The following is a 17,962-nucleotide window of genomic DNA, read 5'->3' on the forward strand; positions in this document are numbered from 1 at the left end:
TCAATGTGATCATGGCTGATCATTCTCAATCAGCACCCCGTTCCTGCCTTCTCCCCATACCCCCTGACTCCGCTATCCTTAAGAGCTCTATCTAGCTCTCTCTTGAATGCATTCAGAGAACTGGCCTCCACTGCCTTCTGAGGCAGAGAATTCCACAGATTTACAACTCTGACTGAAAAGGTTTTTCCTCATCTCCGTTCTAAATGGCCTACCCCTTATTTTTAAATGTGGACCCTGGTTCTGGATCTAGGAGGGAGGGTCAAGGAAGCAGCTTTAAGCCAAGGGGAAAACCAGGGAAACATTGTGGATGGCAGACACTGGTTTTAATGGAGCTGAGAAAATCAAAAATTGACACAAAGTGCTGGGGTAACTGCAGGTCAGGCAGCATCTCTGGATAAAATGGATAGGTAATGTTTTGGATCGGGAATCTTCTTTAAACTGATGGTGGGGGGTGGGTGCAGATAACGGCTTGGGAGTTTACTTCAAAACAGACCAGAAAAAAAGTAGGTTTGAAGTTGGATGTAGATGATAAAGTATACAAGAAAGTGATTGGTGATAAATTGGGTTTATTTGATAAATGAATGTATGGAAAAGGTTGCCCCTCGGATTCCTGTTTAATGATCCCCTCTCACCTTAAACCTATGGGGTTTCCCATACCCTGGGAAAAAGACACTATGCACTCACCCAGTCTATTTCCCTCTTGATTATATGTACACCTCCGTAAGATCACTATTCAGCCTAGAATTAAGAGGGATCTAGAATTGTACTGTTAGATGCATCTACTCTTCAACATTCTCCAGAACACCACCATCCAGTGTGAAATTCCTGCCCTGGTTGTGAAATGTGATGCTCAAACATTTTCTTTAATTGCACAGAATATTTTAAGAAATCTAACTTTTTTTTTAATGTATTAAAACATTTAACACATTAAATGTACTAATTAGTAGGTGGTGGTGAATTGGTGCACGTTAGAACATGAGCAAAATAATTGAGATCTTGCGCTTGTGAAGGGCGGAATGGAGGAAACAGATTAGGGATCTAGTGAAATAGCCCATTGCACTGATACCAAAGTCATGCTTGGAGGTTTCAGAATTGGCCACTCCAAAAAGTTTCTTATTTTGGAACAATGTCCATTTAAAAGCTCTGCTGTTTGGGGGACCTGTAATTTTCAACTCTCGCACAGTTATGACCGGAAATGAAATTCTGTGCATACGATACGATATAACTTTATTTATCCCAGGAGGGAAATTAATCTGCCAACAGTCATACAAACACAAAATATATGAAACATGAAATTAAAGTGACGAGTGGAAAGTATTGGGGATGTGTAAAGATTTCGGAGGTGGGGGGTGGGGAGGGAGTCGGTCTCCGTCTACCGCAAGGCAGAAGGGGGGGGGAGTTGTAGAGTTTGATAACCACAAGGAAGAGGGATCTGTGGTGTTCTGTTCTGCATCTTAGTATCTTAGTGGAACCAGTCTGTTGCCGAAGGTACTCCTCAGGTTGACCAGTGTGTCATGGAAGGGGTGAGCTCAATTGTCCAGGATGCTCCGCAGATTGAGGAGCATCGTCGCCTCCAAGACAACCTCCCATGAATCCAACTCCACCCCCAGGGTGGAGCCAGTCTTCCTGATGAGTTTGTTAACACTATTGACATCTGCAGCCTTCGCCCTGCTGCTCCAGCACACGGCAGCAAAGAAGCCTTGAGGAGCAAGATATAAAATAAGAGCCTCTGCTGAATATGCTGTTTTTCCTCAGTAGTTATATCAAGGTTAGTGTTATCTCATGAGTGAGAAACCTGCCATAGGTAACTTTACAAAATAGAACGGCTTTACTTTCTCCTGTCAAGCAGATCACCCATACTTATTTATCTATATGGTACCTCTTGAACTAGTGGAAATGGAGAACATTTCATGAGTGAGATAATACTCAAAGAACTTGCAAAGGAAAATATCTATATTTATAAAACAATATTGGGGAGCACATAAACACAAACCATCCATGGTATTTTGCTTTTTAGAAGTAGAGAATGTGATATTGAGTGCCCTGCTACATTAATGACCTTGTGCTTTGATGATGCCTCCCTTGCTCCACACAAACATTTAAACCCATGGATAATTTCTGTGGCAGGTTTATTTGCTCACTCAAAAGTAATAAATCAAACCTGAATTTAACAAGGCATCCCAGGTCAAGAGCCTCATTAAATTGGTAAACCAATTGTACAGGGATGGTTATGGACAATCAGACAAAACAAATTCATTACACTCATTGTATTTGATCAAAATGCAATAAATCTATCTCTTGGGTCAAATAATTAAATACAGAAGAATGTCCAGAGAGATGCTCAGACCTTTTAAAAATTGATTGGCATTTTTTTTTCCCAAATTATTTAAGAATTGTAATCATATTTCTCCCAAACTCTGCGGCCACTCCAATCACCTTTAAATCCCGCTATTCAAATATTTCCCATTTATCGAATGAAACGTGGACATGCTCTGGCCAGAAATTCTCGAGATCCTGAGAGGTTATCGGGGCTGGGGCTATTGGGGCCTCGGCCATTCACAGTGAGCATTGGCTCAGTGAAGAACCGTGTGCGTGAGTCTGCCTATGCCTCACACAGCGATGTAAATCAGGGCATACAATTGCCTGCTGGCAGTGAAAATCCTCAGAATCCAACCCCCCCCCCCCCCCCCCCCTTTTTCACCATTCAACTCACCAGAGCAAATAAATCTTGTACTGTTTGCCCACAGTGTAACCCCTGTTTTCAGTCACTCCTTTGCGAGCTGCTCCTCTCTTGGCAGTGCTCCCAGCCACGATGTTCCTGCTTCTGCTCCCAGCTCTGTGTGGAAAAGCACAACTACTTCAGTTTCCAAAGTTTCCCTCTTCCCAAGACTCATTCCCTAATCCAAGCGACTTATTGATTGGGGTTTGTATTAATATATTTCCTTTTTCTCCAGATGGCTGGCTCATTTTGATATTACAAACATTGGCCCAAAGTTTTTTGTTTAATTAATACTGAGAGTGTATTCTATTTTTGCTCCTGAAACGTGAGTGACGTGATCTTTGTCTGCTTGGGCCTTATTGTTTTTGTGCCTCCTTGTGTTCGTAAACGACTGCATAATCACAAAGGTTCATTTCCTTTGTACAGCTGCCTATAAAACACTGAGAGCGCAGAAACTGCACAATACTTGAATTGCAGCCTGTCCATAGTATGAGAGGCCTGAAAGTTTGTGAGCTTTCCACACTAAGGACTAGCAATGCTCAATGTATAGACAGTATAATGTATTAAGAGTTTTGCACGGTTCTTTTACATTGAACAAATGTTTTATGCGGCTAGAGTTCATTAATGATTTTTTTTTAAACCAAGGATACAATCTTGAAATAAGAAAGAAGATTTAATGATGTGAGACAGGGATAAGGCAAAACCCTCATAAAACTACTTATTTACCAAAACCAAATCGGATTGCCAAATATTGATGTATCTTCTAATGAGAGCAAATTTTTCGACCTTGTGAAGATTGGAACAGATCAAGCTAGGCCCCACTTCTATCTGCTGCCATACAGAAGGGCTTGACTGTAATGGAAATGGCATAGGGGAACAATAATTCAAAGCTAGGGCATGATAATGGGTTATGAGTACATTTTTGGAGTTGGAGATAGTTAACAATCAGGCATCCTCACTGGTCTTGATATTTTTTTTGTGAGCTTTTAGGACATGCTGTAAGAGTCTTTGTTCATTGTTGATTTATCCTGTGCTTCGCAAATGAATTGGGAAGTAATAGAAAATCAAGTAAAATGATCTATTTGTTTGTTTTATTGCACAAATGCCCCCTTATTTTCAGAAAAGGCTGTGACACTCCATGCACCTTTCAGGACACTGGTGTCCATGATTATAATGACAACCAGCTGATCTCTTTTCAGTGTTAGACGGCTGTAACTTGGTGTCATGGAAGCTACACTATCAGCTATCAGATGGTACCATTTGTGGGTCTATAAGCATGCAAAGGGAGTCAACCACCAATTCTATGCAGGAAGGATGTAACAAGTTCGCTACAAAGTCCTGAGGCAGGTTCTTGTTGGAGGGCTTCTTGTGCTCCTCATCATTGATCATGTATCTGGAAGGTGTCCTAACTGCACATGGTGTTTCACTGTGCTTAGTCAGTCACCTCCACGCCTGGTTTCATCCAAATCCTCATCTGAGCCCAAGGGAAAGGGGTTACTCCGCAGTCTGCTACTGGTAAATTCCAAGCCACTGGTCATTCATGTTCAGCATCACAACTTGCATACCCAACTCTGTTATTAAAATGCACAGGATCTACATCTTCATTACTGCTGCCTGTTGTTCCATCACTACTTGGCTTCCTGAAAGGAATCAACATCCGATGCTTTGAGGGAGCAGTGGGATACGTTGAGTTATACTGTACAGAAACAAGTGCTTCAGTCCAACCTGTCAATGCTGACCAAGGTGTCTTCCTGAGATCAGGTTGACTCAAGTTTATTGTCATATACGTCATATGCACATATGAGGTACAGCCAGTCATATTTGCCTGCATTTGGCCCTTATCCCATCAAATCTTTCCTATTCATGCATCTGTCGAATACAATGAGGAGCATGTGAATGCAGAGATCTTCACTTGTGTTTGCCACCTTGGCTTTCAAGGAGGAAGAGGATATAATAATAATAATAATATATTTATTTTATATAGCGCCTTAACACATGCACAAAGCGCTTTACAAATACAATTAACATAGAAACAAACAGACAAACAGACAAACTATCCTGACGGAAAAGCGGCGAATAATCAACGCCAGCGTCCTCTCACGTCAGGGTCCGGCAGTAGACATTAAAGAACACAAGACACACAGATACAATTTTTTACACAAAACAGCCATCACAGTGATTGCTCTAGGCATACCCTCACTGTGATGGAAGGCAAAGTCTTATCTCCTCCTCGTTCTTCTCCCGTGGCGCCACGAGGCGATCGAGGCTCCCAACCCCTTGAAGCCCCCACCGGGCGATGGAAAGTCCCAGGGTCGAGCCGAGCAGGCCGAAGAAAGTCCTGAGCCCCCACCGGGCGATGGAAAATGCCGCGGCCGAGCCACGCAGGGCGATGAGAGTCCTGAGCCCCCACCGGGCGATGTAAAGTGCCGCGGCCAGGCCACGCAGGGCGATGAAGGGCCTGCGAGCGGGTTGATCGTGCCTCGTGCTTCGGGGCGGTCGAAGCTGCTACGGCTGGAGCTCCCAAAAGCCGGTCGCCAGCCAGGGACCTGCGAACTCCCGATGTTGCGGTCTGCAGGGCCCACGGCCGAAGCCTCCGAGATGGTAAGTCCAGGCCCTGCGACCGGAGTCTTCAAGGTCGATCCCAGCTGGAGGCCGCCGACTCCACGATGTTAGGCCGTTGCGCGAACGGAGATACGACACGGTAAAGGTCGCATCTCCGTTGAGGAGGAGATTTAAAAAAAGGTTTCCCCCAACCCCCCCACCACCCCCCTACATACACAGAATTAAAAATAAAACAAAACGTACATTTAACATCAACAATGACAAAAAAACACAAAAAAAAAAACGGAGAGACTGCCGGTGAGCCGCAGCTGCAGAACACAGCCACGTTCTGGTTGTTCTGGTTGATTAGTTGAATGTTCTGGTTGATTAGTTGGCAGTGGATTCTGGCTATGAGCTGTAGTGAGACACTTGGAGCTGTGCTTTGTGTGAGAGATGGCAGTGGTGTGTCTGAATGATTGTTAGTGTGAACTGAGCAATAGAGGAGACCAGTAATTGATCAGACCGAGGATTTGAAGATAAATTTGTACACCAGATGAGAGAACATTGATCTGCTTTAAGCACTCCCCCCATGGTCCTCTTAGTTCCTGGCATTGACCATAATGATCTATTCTGATTATTGTCTGAGCACATCTGAAGTCTTTATACAAAATGCAGGAATCACTCAGCGGGCCACTCCTGAGTTACTCCAGTACTTATCAGTCTCAAGAAGGGTCTCGACCTGAAAAGTTACTCATTCCTTCTCTCCTGAGTTGCTGCCTGACCCGCTGAGTTACTCCAGCATTTTGCGTCTACCAGTACTTAGTGGTTTACTCAAGATTCCAGTATCTACAGTTCCTTTTGTCTCCGAATGTTTTATGTTGGTGTCAATACAGAAAAGTAAATACTACATTTTAATTTGCATTTATAAAGGACAAAGATGTTGATCCAGTTGCTGTTGTTGGATTTCCCCAAGAACTTGTTCCATTTTGTTTCAGCGTTTTATAATAATACTACAAAGGTAGCTGTCAAAACTTTGAAACCAGGCACTATGTCAATTGAAGCCTTCCTTGAAGAAGCTAACCTCATGAAAACGCTCTTACATGATCGACTGGTGCGGCTCTATGCAGTGGTGACCAAAGGAGATCCGATTTACATCATCGCTGAATATATGGCCAAAGGTCAGTTGAACTCTACGACTACACCTACCTAGAGCAGTACAGCACAGGGGCAGGTCCTTTGGCGCACAATATCCGTGCCGAACGTAATGCCAAGTTCAACTAATCTCCTCTGCCTGCATGTGATCCATATCCTTCTATTCCCTCCATATCCATGCGCCCATCTAAAAGTTTCTTAAATGCTATTATCATTTCTGCCTTCACCACCACCCCTGGCAGCCTGATCCATGCACATTCACTACTGTGCATAAAACAAAAACTTAGCCCACACATCTTTAAACCATGCCCCTCGTGGCTGTCAAAGCAGCCACAGCCAGACATAAAAACAACTTTTTTCCACGAGTGATAGTTCTACTCAATAACCAAAGTCTGTAGTCTCTTTTTCGCTCTGGTTTATTTTCACCCACATGTTTAGACCGTAATGGTGTATCCTTATTGTTTTAATGTGTTTATGCTTTTTTCTTCATTGTTAACTGTATGTTTGTGTTGTCATTTGTGAGCGGAGCACCAAGGCACATTCCTTGTATCTGCATACTTGACCAATAAACATATTAATTCATTCATTCATTCTCACCTTAACTTTGCCCCTCTCATCTTAGCATAGTGGGATGATTAAGTAGGTCAAACCTTTGCACAACTGTAGTTTGCCTATGCTAGAACAATCCTGCACTTGATCTTGTTGGGTTTAGAATTGGACTTTCTCCACACAGTTTGTCTTCAACCTCTTTAAATGAATAACAAGCAACTGTGAAATTGGGTTGAGCGCAGCAGTGAGTCAAAGTGAACTTTAGCAACACAACTTTCAGAAAATATCAGCCCCTAATTTATTGCTAAATATGCACAATAAGATGAAATATATTGGGTTTTTTGTTGAATTCTGAACTAACTTTTTTAACATGAAAATGATTGAAAGGAGCTCCAAGTAAATGTAAATATATGTCAATGAACCCTCTTAATTTCCTTCCATGTAGATTATTAGAGGAGAGATAAAATAGGGCTTATCCTTGCTTTCCTTCCCAATCGTCTTAAGCTGGAAAATGCACTTTTGCCCAGAAGAATCTTGTTTACCTGAGAAAGTGTGCTCTACTCAACCCTACTATCTGCTCTAGTGTACCAAGTGTACCTTTCTATGTGCATACCATTGGGTTGTAAGTAACTCAAGTGGAATATGAGATGTTCTCGTATCATTGTATTGTATCAATCCCGTTGCCTTCTGATTTGAGAAGGATGCTGCAACTGATCAAAGGAGACATCTCGGCATTAGGATGCATTGTCTCTATGGGCCGCATCGAGTCATACAGCGTGGCAGTAATTGCAATAATGCAAGTATATAACTTGTAAATTCCGAAAAGGCTACGTACACATAAATAAACTGCAAATGGACACAAAAGGCTGGAGGAACTCAGTCGGACAGGCATCATTTCTGGAGAGAAGGAATGGGTGATGTTTTGCATCGAGACCCTTCTTCAGACTCTACTGTATAAACTGTTTAAACCAGCATCTGCAGTTCCTTCTTACACATAAATAAACTGCAAAATCTGCGCACAAAGTACAAAAAATCTCCCAGTATTCTTAATTTTTATCATTGAAGCATATCTTACAAATGATGGCACGGTGGCACAGCGGCAGAGTTACTGCCTTATAGCGCTTGTAGCGCCGGAGACCGACTGCAATCCCAACTATGGTTGCTGTCTGTACGGAATTTGTATGTTCTTCCCGTGACCGAGTGGATTTTCTTTGAGATCTTTGGTTTCCTCCCACGTTCCAAAGACGTACGGGTTTGTAGGCTAATTGGCTTGGGAAAAATATAAATTTTCCCTAGTGCGTGTAGTGTTAATGTGCAGGGATTGCTGGTCGATGCGAACTCTGTGGGCCAAAGGGCCAGTTTCCGCACTGTATCTGTAAACTAAACTAAAAGGACAGTTACACTCCAGATAAATTAAATGTAAATGTATTACTTTAATGAGTTTAAAAGAGTTAGATAGAGCTCTAGGGGCTCGTGGAATCAAGGAATATGAGGAGAAGGCAGGCACGAATTACTGATTGTAGATGATCAGCTATGATCACAATGAATGGTGGTGCTGTCACGAAGGGCCAAATAGACAATAGGTGCAGGAGTAGGCCATTCGGCCCTTCGAGCCAGCACCGCCATTCAATGTGATCATGGCTGATCATTCTCAATCAGTACCCCGTTCCTGCCTTCTCCCCATACCCCCTGGCTCCGCTATCCTTAAGAGCTCTATCTAGCACTCTCTTGAATGCATTCAGAGAATTGGCCTCCACTGCCTTCTGAGGCAGAGAATTCCACAGATTCACAACTCTCTGACTGAAAAAGTTTTTCCTCATCTCCGTACTAAATGGCCTACCCCTTATTCTTAAACTGTGGCCCCTTGTTCTGGACTCCCCCAACATTGGGAACATGTTTCCTGCCTCTAACGTGTCCAACCCCTTAATAATCTTATATGTTTCGATAAGATCCCCTCTCATCCTTCTAAATACCAGTGTATGCAAGCCTAGTCGCTCTAGGCTTTCAACATATGACAGTCCTGCCATTCCGGGAATTAACTTAGTAAACCTACGCTGCACGCCCTCAATAGCAAGAATATCCTTCCTCAAATTTGGAGATCAAAACTGCACACAGTACTCCAGGTGCGGTCTCACTAGGGCCCTGTACAACTGCAGAAGGACCTCTTTGCTCCTATACTCAACTCCTCTTGTTATGAAGGCCAACATTCCATTGGCTTTCTTCACTGCCTGCTGTACCTGCGTGCTTCCTTTCAGTGACTGATGCACTAGGACACCCAGATCTCGTTGTACGTCCCCTTTTCCTAACTTGACACCATTTAGATAATACTCTGCCTTCCTATTCTTACCACCAAAGTGGATAACCTCACATTTATCCACATTAAACTGCATCTGCCATGCATCTGCCCACTCACACAACCTGTCCAAGTCACCCTGCGACCTCATAGCATCTTCCTCACAATTCACACTACCACCCAGCTTTGTATCATCTACAAATTTGCTAATGGTACTTTTAATCCTTTCATCCAAGTCATTAATGTATATTGTAAATAGCTGGGGTCCCAGCACCGAGCCCTGCGGTACCCCACTAGCTACTGCCTGCCATTCTGAAAGGGACCCATTTATCCCCACTCTTTGCTTTCTATCTGTCAACCAATTTTCTATCCATGTCAGTACCCTACCTCCAATACCATGTGCTCTAATTTTGCCCACTAATCTCCTATGTGGAACCTTGTCGAAGGCTTTCTGAAAGTCGAGGTACACCACATCCACCGGCTCTCCCCTGTCAATTTTCCTAGTTACATCCTCAAAGAATTCCAGAAGATTAGTCAAGCATGATTTCCCCTTCGTAAATCCATGCTGACTCGGAACGATCCTGTTACCACCTGTTACTACTATCCAAATGCTCCGCAATTTCGTCTTTTATAATTGACTCCAGCATCTTCCCCACCACTGATGTCAGACTAACTGGTCTATAATTTCCCGTTTCCTCTCTCCCTCCTTTCTTAAAAAGTGGGACAACATTAGCTACCCTTCAATCCACAGGAACTGATCCTGAATCTATAGAACATTGGAAAATGATCACCAATGCGTCCACAATTTCTAGCACCGCCTCCTTAAGTACCCTGGGATGCAGACCATCAGGCCCTGGGGATTTATCAGCCTTCAGTCCCATCAGTCTACCCAACACCACTTCCTGCCTAATGTGGATTTCCTTCAGTTCCTCCGTCACCCTAGGATCTCTTGCCACTAGAACATCTGGGAGATTGCTTGTACCTTCCTTAGTGAAGACAGATCCAAAGTACCGGTTCAACTCATCTGCCATTTCCTTGTTCCCCATAATAAATTCCCCAGCTTCTGTCTTCAAGGGACCCACATTTGCCTTGACTAGTTTTTTCCTCTTTACATACCTAGAAAAGCTTTTACTATCCTCCTATATGTTATTGGCTGGCTTACCCTCGTACCTCATCTTTTCTCCACGTATTGCCTTCTTAGTTATCTTCTGTTGCTCTTTAAAAGAGTCCCAATCCTCTGGCTTCCCACTCTTCTTTGCTTTGTTGTACTTCTTCTCTTTTATTTTTATGCTGTCCTTGACTTCCAAATGGCCTCCACCTGCACCTATTTTTTTCTATGTTTCTACTTTAAAATCAATTTCTTAAATCTATCGAACTAAAATGTTTTCATCACTACAGTTCAAAGACTAATTAGTGTTTTGCAAATGGGCAATTGCTTGTTGCTTTTAAATCCTCTGTTCATCGAGTATGTCTCTTAAATCACAGGCAGCTTACTTGATTTCCTGAAAACCGATGAAGGACGAAGACTGTTGTTACCAAAGATGATTGACTTCTCAGCACAGGTCAGTGAATATCTGAAAATAAGATGCAACCCGTTTAAAATGTCCTACTTTGCGTTTGCATAGAACACGTCTTCAGTCCGCCTTTATAGAGAACGTTCTTTCAACTTGGTTTCCTTCTTTCATTACAACAGTGATGACACTTGGTTTCTCATTCAATAAAAAAAAGTGTTTTTATTCCAAAATGACATTTCACTGGATGTCCATGGATTATGAATACAAGACTTTGTAAATCTGACTTTTTGTCTCATCCTCGTTTTCTTTCTTGTCAAGATGTTTGGTCCAGAATTTGAGAATAATGTTTCCCTTCCATAAAACAATGGGGTCATTATTAACAATAGGCAGGAAAATGTCAATGAATGATTGAAAATGTAAAGTTGCTTATCAATGCTCTTATCTGTCCTGTGTAATAAGCCTATTGTCTCCCCTATCACTACAGCCAGTAGTTTTTCATGCCAAAGAAACATACTTCATGATAATATTTAAATCCAGGCCAACATATTTGCACATCAAACTTAAGATTAATGCTGTACGCTGTATTTCCCAGAACTCGAGGAACGCAGTTAAATGTTGCTCCGAAATGGACCACTCCCACAATTAACCAAGCATTTACACTAATCCTCCATTAAACCCACATTCCCTTCAACCCCCCTAGATTTTACCACTCGCCCATAGAGTATGGGCAATTTACAGTGGCCAACCTGTATGCTTTTGGGATGTCGGAGGAAACAAGAGCACCCGGAGGAATTCCAAGCCACAGAGAGAACATGCCAACTCCACATAGACAGGGTTTTAACCTGAACTCCGGGTTAAATGCGAGTCTCGGCGCTTTGAGGCTCGTACCTGTTGCTTTGTCGTCCTTGTGGTAGAGGTCATGGGAATGGGAGGCATCGTCAGAGCAGCATTTTGTAGACAGTACACATTGGCCACTGTGTGCTGGTGAAGGAGGGAATGAATGTTTAGGTTGTTGATAGGTTGCTATCCAGAGAGTTGTTTTGTCCTGGATTGCGTCGGGTTTCATGAGAGTCACTGTCGTTGGACTCAGTCAGGCTTGGGAAGAGCATTTCAGCATGCTCATGAAGATGGTAGAAAGATCTTGGGAGTGATTCATCTCCGAACATCCTACTATCGGTCAGTCCAGTTGAGTTCCTAGTAAATGGTGACCACTTTTATGGTGTACCCCCGGCTCTGGAATATTGATGGTGTGGGAGATTGGGGACGATAATGCCATTGAATCTTGAATTGGTCTCCATCTGAGAAATCAGCGCACGGCCTGTTTCTGGGTCTCTGGGTGTTGGTTTGTTTATTATGTGGGAGTGGTTATTGTCTTCTTTCTATTCAGCTACAGTTCTTTCTTGTGCAACATCTGGCTAAGCCAAGGAATGAATGATTCATTACATTTCATTCGCAGGATGCAATGCCTGATGATGCCATATCATTTTTTTACGACGTTGCTTCTCGCATTTGGCAGAATATACTTATGAAATGGAAAATGTTGAAACCTCAAAGAAAAATCCTTCCTGCACAGGCTGTTAAAATTCTCACCTATTTTTTTAAATCCCTAGTCTCCATACTTTGATGCAATTTTTGATTGTCTGGAGATAAGAAAATCCATAATATTTTAGAACTGAATAACTTGAGCAAATATAAGGTAACCCATTGTTTCATGGGGATGACATTTTAAAATGGTGTTAATTTCCATCTCTGGGGTGGAAAAATTCAAAAAGTCATGGAACATGTATTAAAATAATTATTTATGAAAAGGGATCAAACAATGCTTCCTCATTGATTTGCATATTGTTTTCAGGAAGATTTCAATTTTCTGTAACGATAAAACTGAAGAAAAGTTTTGAAGCCTGTCCACAACATAAAGTGCAGCTAAACTGGCCCCCAAAAAAGTATGAACACTGATAATTCTCACTTTAATATTTTGAAAATTGTGACGAAGGGCACTTGCTTATTTAGCTGTGTAGGAAGAAACTGCAGATGATGGGTTGAATCAAAGATAGACACAAAATACTGGAGTAACTCAGCGGGCCAGGCAGCGTCTCTGGAGAGAAGGAATGGGTCACGTTTCGGGCCGAGTCTGAAGAAGGGTCTCGACCCGAAACGCCAGCTTATTTAGCTGGTTGGGGTGTCAAATACGGCATGTTGCCAATGCCCAAATATTTATTTGTCGATCAAACCCTTAGTATTCCATCTATATAGCTTAATATTATTGATGAGGTCCTAGCCACTACTTTTTTTTTAAATCTTGTCAGAAATACTACAAAATTGTTACAGAATGAAATATACAACTGGTGAGAATAGAATTTAAATTACAGAACTCAGGGTCAATTCCCCCCCCCCCCCCCCCCCCCCCAACACCGCTCACCTTCAGTCAGAAGAAGAGTTCTGACCCGAAACATCACCCATTCTTTTTCTCCAGAGATTGCTACCTGCCCCGTTGAGTTACTCCAGCACTTTGCGTCTATCTTTGACCTTAAAATGAGTTGGGACATGGTTGGCAGGGGAATGGAACAGCTAACGTATTACATTAATCAAATCCAGTGGCAGAAAATTTAGATGCAGATTTTTGGCAGATGACTTGAAAGTACATGGAGGATTTCCCTTTGAAAATTTTATTTTTTCCGTTTGATAAGAATATTCTGATGTCAATTCCACTAACTGCTGGAAGCAACTTTGTGAAAAGGGGAACAGTGATAACAGATGCTGCATCCTGTGAGTGAGATTAATTAATTTGGAATACCCTTCCAAAGCTTTGGCAGTTGTAGTTTAGTGACCTTCAGTGGCAGGTGTTGTTCTGTAGTAACAAGATTCCACAACCATTCCCACCTCTTTGCAACAAATGGTAACCTTCTCAAAGATCTGGCAAAGACAATATTACTTGCGTTGATTTGATGGGCCATCAGGCAATAGGTTTAATTCCCAGCCACACTAATACATTAAATATCAAATCATGTGAAGTACTTGCTATACCTTAATAGTTGATATTTTAATGATGAATACCGCTCAATTCTGGGGATCTGTCTTATTTTTTTCCAATTTATATTTCATCTTCTCGAGGAAACATACGATTGGTATTGACTGGATCAAAAAAAAAACCTTCTTGATGTTAGACATAATACATAACAGAATTCAAATCGATTGGCATCCTACCCCTCAATTTACATTTTAGGCATTATATCTGTACGTTTGACCTTTCACAAATTCAAAACATTAAGATGCACTGTCTAAGCATTTGGATTAAGCAATTGGCAGCACTGGGATCATTATTTGGCAAATCTCCATTACTTTGCATCCTGTATGAACTTGCTTACTACACACCTAGATGGGACTGAGTGTCCATGTCTTGCCCACCCATCATCCTTATATATGTTGACTGGCATTGACTGTTTAATATGGCAAACTTAAGACTCCTATTGTTGATTGAAGTCCTTAATTTCCCTGCTGTTTCCCACCTCTCCTGACTTCTTTAACCCATTCGTGATTCATCGCTTTGTCCTGTCCTGTCCTTTCCAGGATCCCGACCCAAAAGTTTGCCTGCCTATTCCTTCCCCAGATATAGACCCGCTGAGTTCCTCCAGCACTTTGTCTTTTGTTCTATTCTTGATTGTTATATTTTGAAGAAGAAAAAAATAATCAATAGTATGTCCTTGATTCCCATTCAAATCATTAGTTTAAATCGAATCAAATTCCTGTCCTTTGCATGACTATACGGGGCTGACAACACTAGGAATTTCTTGCCTTCGATTAGCTTGTGGTGTTCTGCCAATTACTGGGAGATTTACACACACTCTACTTTTCATGTACAAGACATAGCATATAACTGGCTGCAAAAGATAGGAAGTTATCTAAAAAGTGTAGGTAGATGTGAATAAGAAACATTATTTTCCTTCAAAATAGTTTGAGGAAGAATCTGATATTTGAGGTATAGAGGCCCATCATTTAAATATAATGAAAACAGAAAACATGCGTGAAAGAAATATTTAAAAAAGTAATAAATTAGGATTAGACCATGATGATGTTGGTGAAAATGTCGTGGTGTATCTGTTTCATGTCTGACTATTGCAACATTATAGGCAGAACCATCCAATTTCCCTCTAATCCACCTAGTGGAGCTGGTCCTCGACCTCAACCACTTCTTCGACTCCTCCCACTTCCTCCAAGTCCAAGGCGTAGCTGTGGGCACTCGCATGGGCCCCAGCTATGCCTGCCTCTTTGTAGGGTAGGTTGAACAATCCCTGTTCTAGGCGTACACTGGCCCCATCCCCGAACTCTATCTCCGTTACATTGATGACTGCATCGGTGCTTCCTCCTGCACCCAAGCAGAACTTATGGTTTCATTAACTTCATCACCAATTTCCATCCTGCACTCAAATTTACTTGGACCATCTCCGACACCACCCTCCCCTTTCTTGATCTCACAATCTCCATCACAGGAAATAGTCTATTGACCGACGTCTATTACAAACCCACTGACTCCCACAGCTATCTCAACTACACTTCTTCCCACCCTGCTTCCTGCAAAGACTCTATCCCCTACTCCCAATTCCTCATTCAGCACCCGAGCTGAGGTGTTCCATACCAGGACATCCGAGATGTCCTCTATCTTTAGGGAACAGGGATTCCCCTCTCCCATCATGGATGTGGCCCTTACTCATGGCTCCTCGGTACCCTGCTGCTCCTCCCTTACTCCCCCACCCCCTAATCGCAACATAGACAGAATCCCCCTAGTCCTTTCCTTTCACCCCATCAGCCGTCGCATACAACACATAATCCTCCGAAATTTTCACCACCCCCAACAGGATCCCAACACTAGTCACATCTTCCCATCTCCACCCCTTTCCGCTTTCTGCAGAAACAGTTCCCTCTGCAACTCCCTGGTTAACTGATCCATACCCACCCTAACCACCCCCTCCCAGGCACCTTCCCCTAAAAACCGCAGAAGATGCAACACCTGTCCCTATTAGCTCCTCCCTCGACTCTGTCCCGGGACCCTGACAGTCCTTTCAGGTTAGGCAGAGGTTCGCTTGCACCTCCTCCAAACTCATCTGCTGTATCTGTTGTTCAAGATGTGGACTCTGAAACATCGGGGAGACCAAACGTAGATTGGGCAATCATCTCGCTGAACAACTTCGCTCAGTCTGCCTGAACCTACCTGATCTCCCGGTTGCTAAACACTTTAATTCTCCCATTCCCACACAGACCTTTCTGTCCTAGGTCTCCTCCATTGTCAGAGTGAGGCTAAACGCAAATTGGAGGATCATCATCTCGTATTTAGTTTGGGCAGCTTACAGCCCAGTGGCATGAATATTGATTTCTCTAACTTCAGGTAGCCCCGACATTCCCTCTCTCTCTATCCCTCCCCCACCCAAGTCGCACTAGCTTCTCATTTTCACCAAACAAGCGGCTAACAATGGCCTGTTTCGTTAATCATCGTTACTTTTTTGCATATCTATCATTCATTGTTCTTTATCTCTGTACATCATCATCTATATCTCTCGTTTCCCTTATCCCTAACCAGTCTAAAGAAGGGTCTTGATCCACAACGACACCCATTCATTCTCTCCAGAGATGCTGTCTGTCCCGCTGAGTTACTCCAGCTTTTCGTGTCTATCTTCGGTTTAAACCAGCATCTGCAGTTCCTTCCTACACATCTGACTTCTTGGAACTTCACAGACTTAGTGTTCCAACAGACAGTTTTGTGGCTGAAAGTTTCAATTAATCTTTCTGCCATGCATCACTAATTCTATTTTGTACTTTTCTATTGGTATTTGTTTTCATTGACTGGGGTTGAATGATGCATAGTGCTCATATGCCACCTCTTCTCCTTTGCAACACACATCCTGTCCAAATTAATTCATGTCCAATATGACATTCTCTCAAATTCATATTGGTGGTTGAATTGAGTTATTTTACAAATTTATTTTACTCTTTTAGATCATATTCTGCAGTAATTTAGCACTTGTGGAGGAAAATCAATAATGTTTTGGGTTGAGACCCTTCTTCAGACTGATTGGAGATCAGGGGGATGGGGGAAGCTAGGAAAGAGTGATGGAACTGGGACAAAGCCTGGCAAGTGATAGGTGGATAGAGGTAAGGGGGTTTGCTTAGTAGATGGGTTGATTGTTAAAGGCTAGGAATAATAAAGAGACAAATGCATGTCAGATAAGGAAAGAAAAGAGAGGGTGAAATGTAAAGTTGGAGGGGGGGATATGGGTGGAAGGGACTGGGGGAGGGAAATGAAGGAAGATAAAAGGAAAATGTGGGACCTTGGGGATGGCAGATGAGAGGATGAAGTCCCACATTTCACTTTTATCCCAAACAATTGTGAGAAAGACTTTGTCAGGCCGTGTAGGGTGGAAGCAACTTTTCTGAGTGTGTGTCTTTTATTTTATGTGTTTATCAAGGGAAACCACATTGCATTGAATGTGAGAAATATTCCCAATGATAAAATTATCTATTTTTAAGTAAGATTTCTAGCCAATTCACCACAAAATACTAATTTTGCTTCTTCAGTGCAGATGCGCCGGTTAGCAACAAAAAAAAACCATGGCTCACATTTTCCATTACTACTGTGCAAAAGAGGAACTTGAAAAAATAACGAATACTTTCTGATCTACATATTACTGAAGCCTACTGTATATGAATAGGTACAAAGGTCCTTGACTGCTATTTGAACAAATAACAAACCAGTCTACAATTGTGCCATTGTCTCTACTCCCTCTTAACCCTTTCCCACTTCAATCTAATTCTGATGTTGAGAGAGAAGGGACAGCAATGGAGAAAGATGGATCTCCTGAAACTGGTTAGAGAGTCAGAGAGCAATACAGGGTGGAAACAGTCCCTTCGACCCAACTTGCCCACACCGGCCAACATGTCCCAGCTACACTAGTTCCAACTGCATGCGCTTGGTCCATATCCCTCCAAACCTGCCCTATCCATGTACCTGCCTAATTGTTTCTTACACATTGGGATAGTCCCTGGCTCAACTACCTCCTCTGACAGCTTGTTCCATATACCCACCACCCTTTATGTGAAAAAGTTACCCCTCAGATTCCCATTAAATCTTTTCCACTTCATCTTAAACCTATGTCCTCTGATCCTTGATTCACACACTCTGGACAAGAGACTCTGTGCATCTAC

At 42.6% G+C, this 17,962-nt stretch overlaps 1 protein-coding gene across 3 annotated transcripts in view; it reads left to right on the plus strand.

Annotated features, from left to right (window-relative positions):
• The window catches only part of lyn (LYN proto-oncogene, Src family tyrosine kinase), a 76,104-nt gene that overhangs the window by 43,525 nt on the left and 14,617 nt on the right, over nucleotides 1-17,962 (plus strand). For all 3 annotated transcript variants that reach the window (XM_078397401.1, XM_078397404.1, XM_078397402.1), the window contains exons 9-10: nucleotides 6,256-6,438; nucleotides 10,740-10,816. In XM_078397401.1, coding sequence (XP_078253527.1) covers nucleotides 6,256-6,438; nucleotides 10,740-10,816 — 260 coding nt within the window. The remainder of the gene's footprint in view (nucleotides 1-6,255; nucleotides 6,439-10,739; nucleotides 10,817-17,962) is intronic.

This window comes from Rhinoraja longicauda, chromosome 4, assembly GCF_053455715.1.
Source record: "Rhinoraja longicauda isolate Sanriku21f chromosome 4, sRhiLon1.1, whole genome shotgun sequence".
Taxonomy (NCBI): Eukaryota; Metazoa; Chordata; class Chondrichthyes; order Rajiformes; family Arhynchobatidae; genus Rhinoraja; species Rhinoraja longicauda.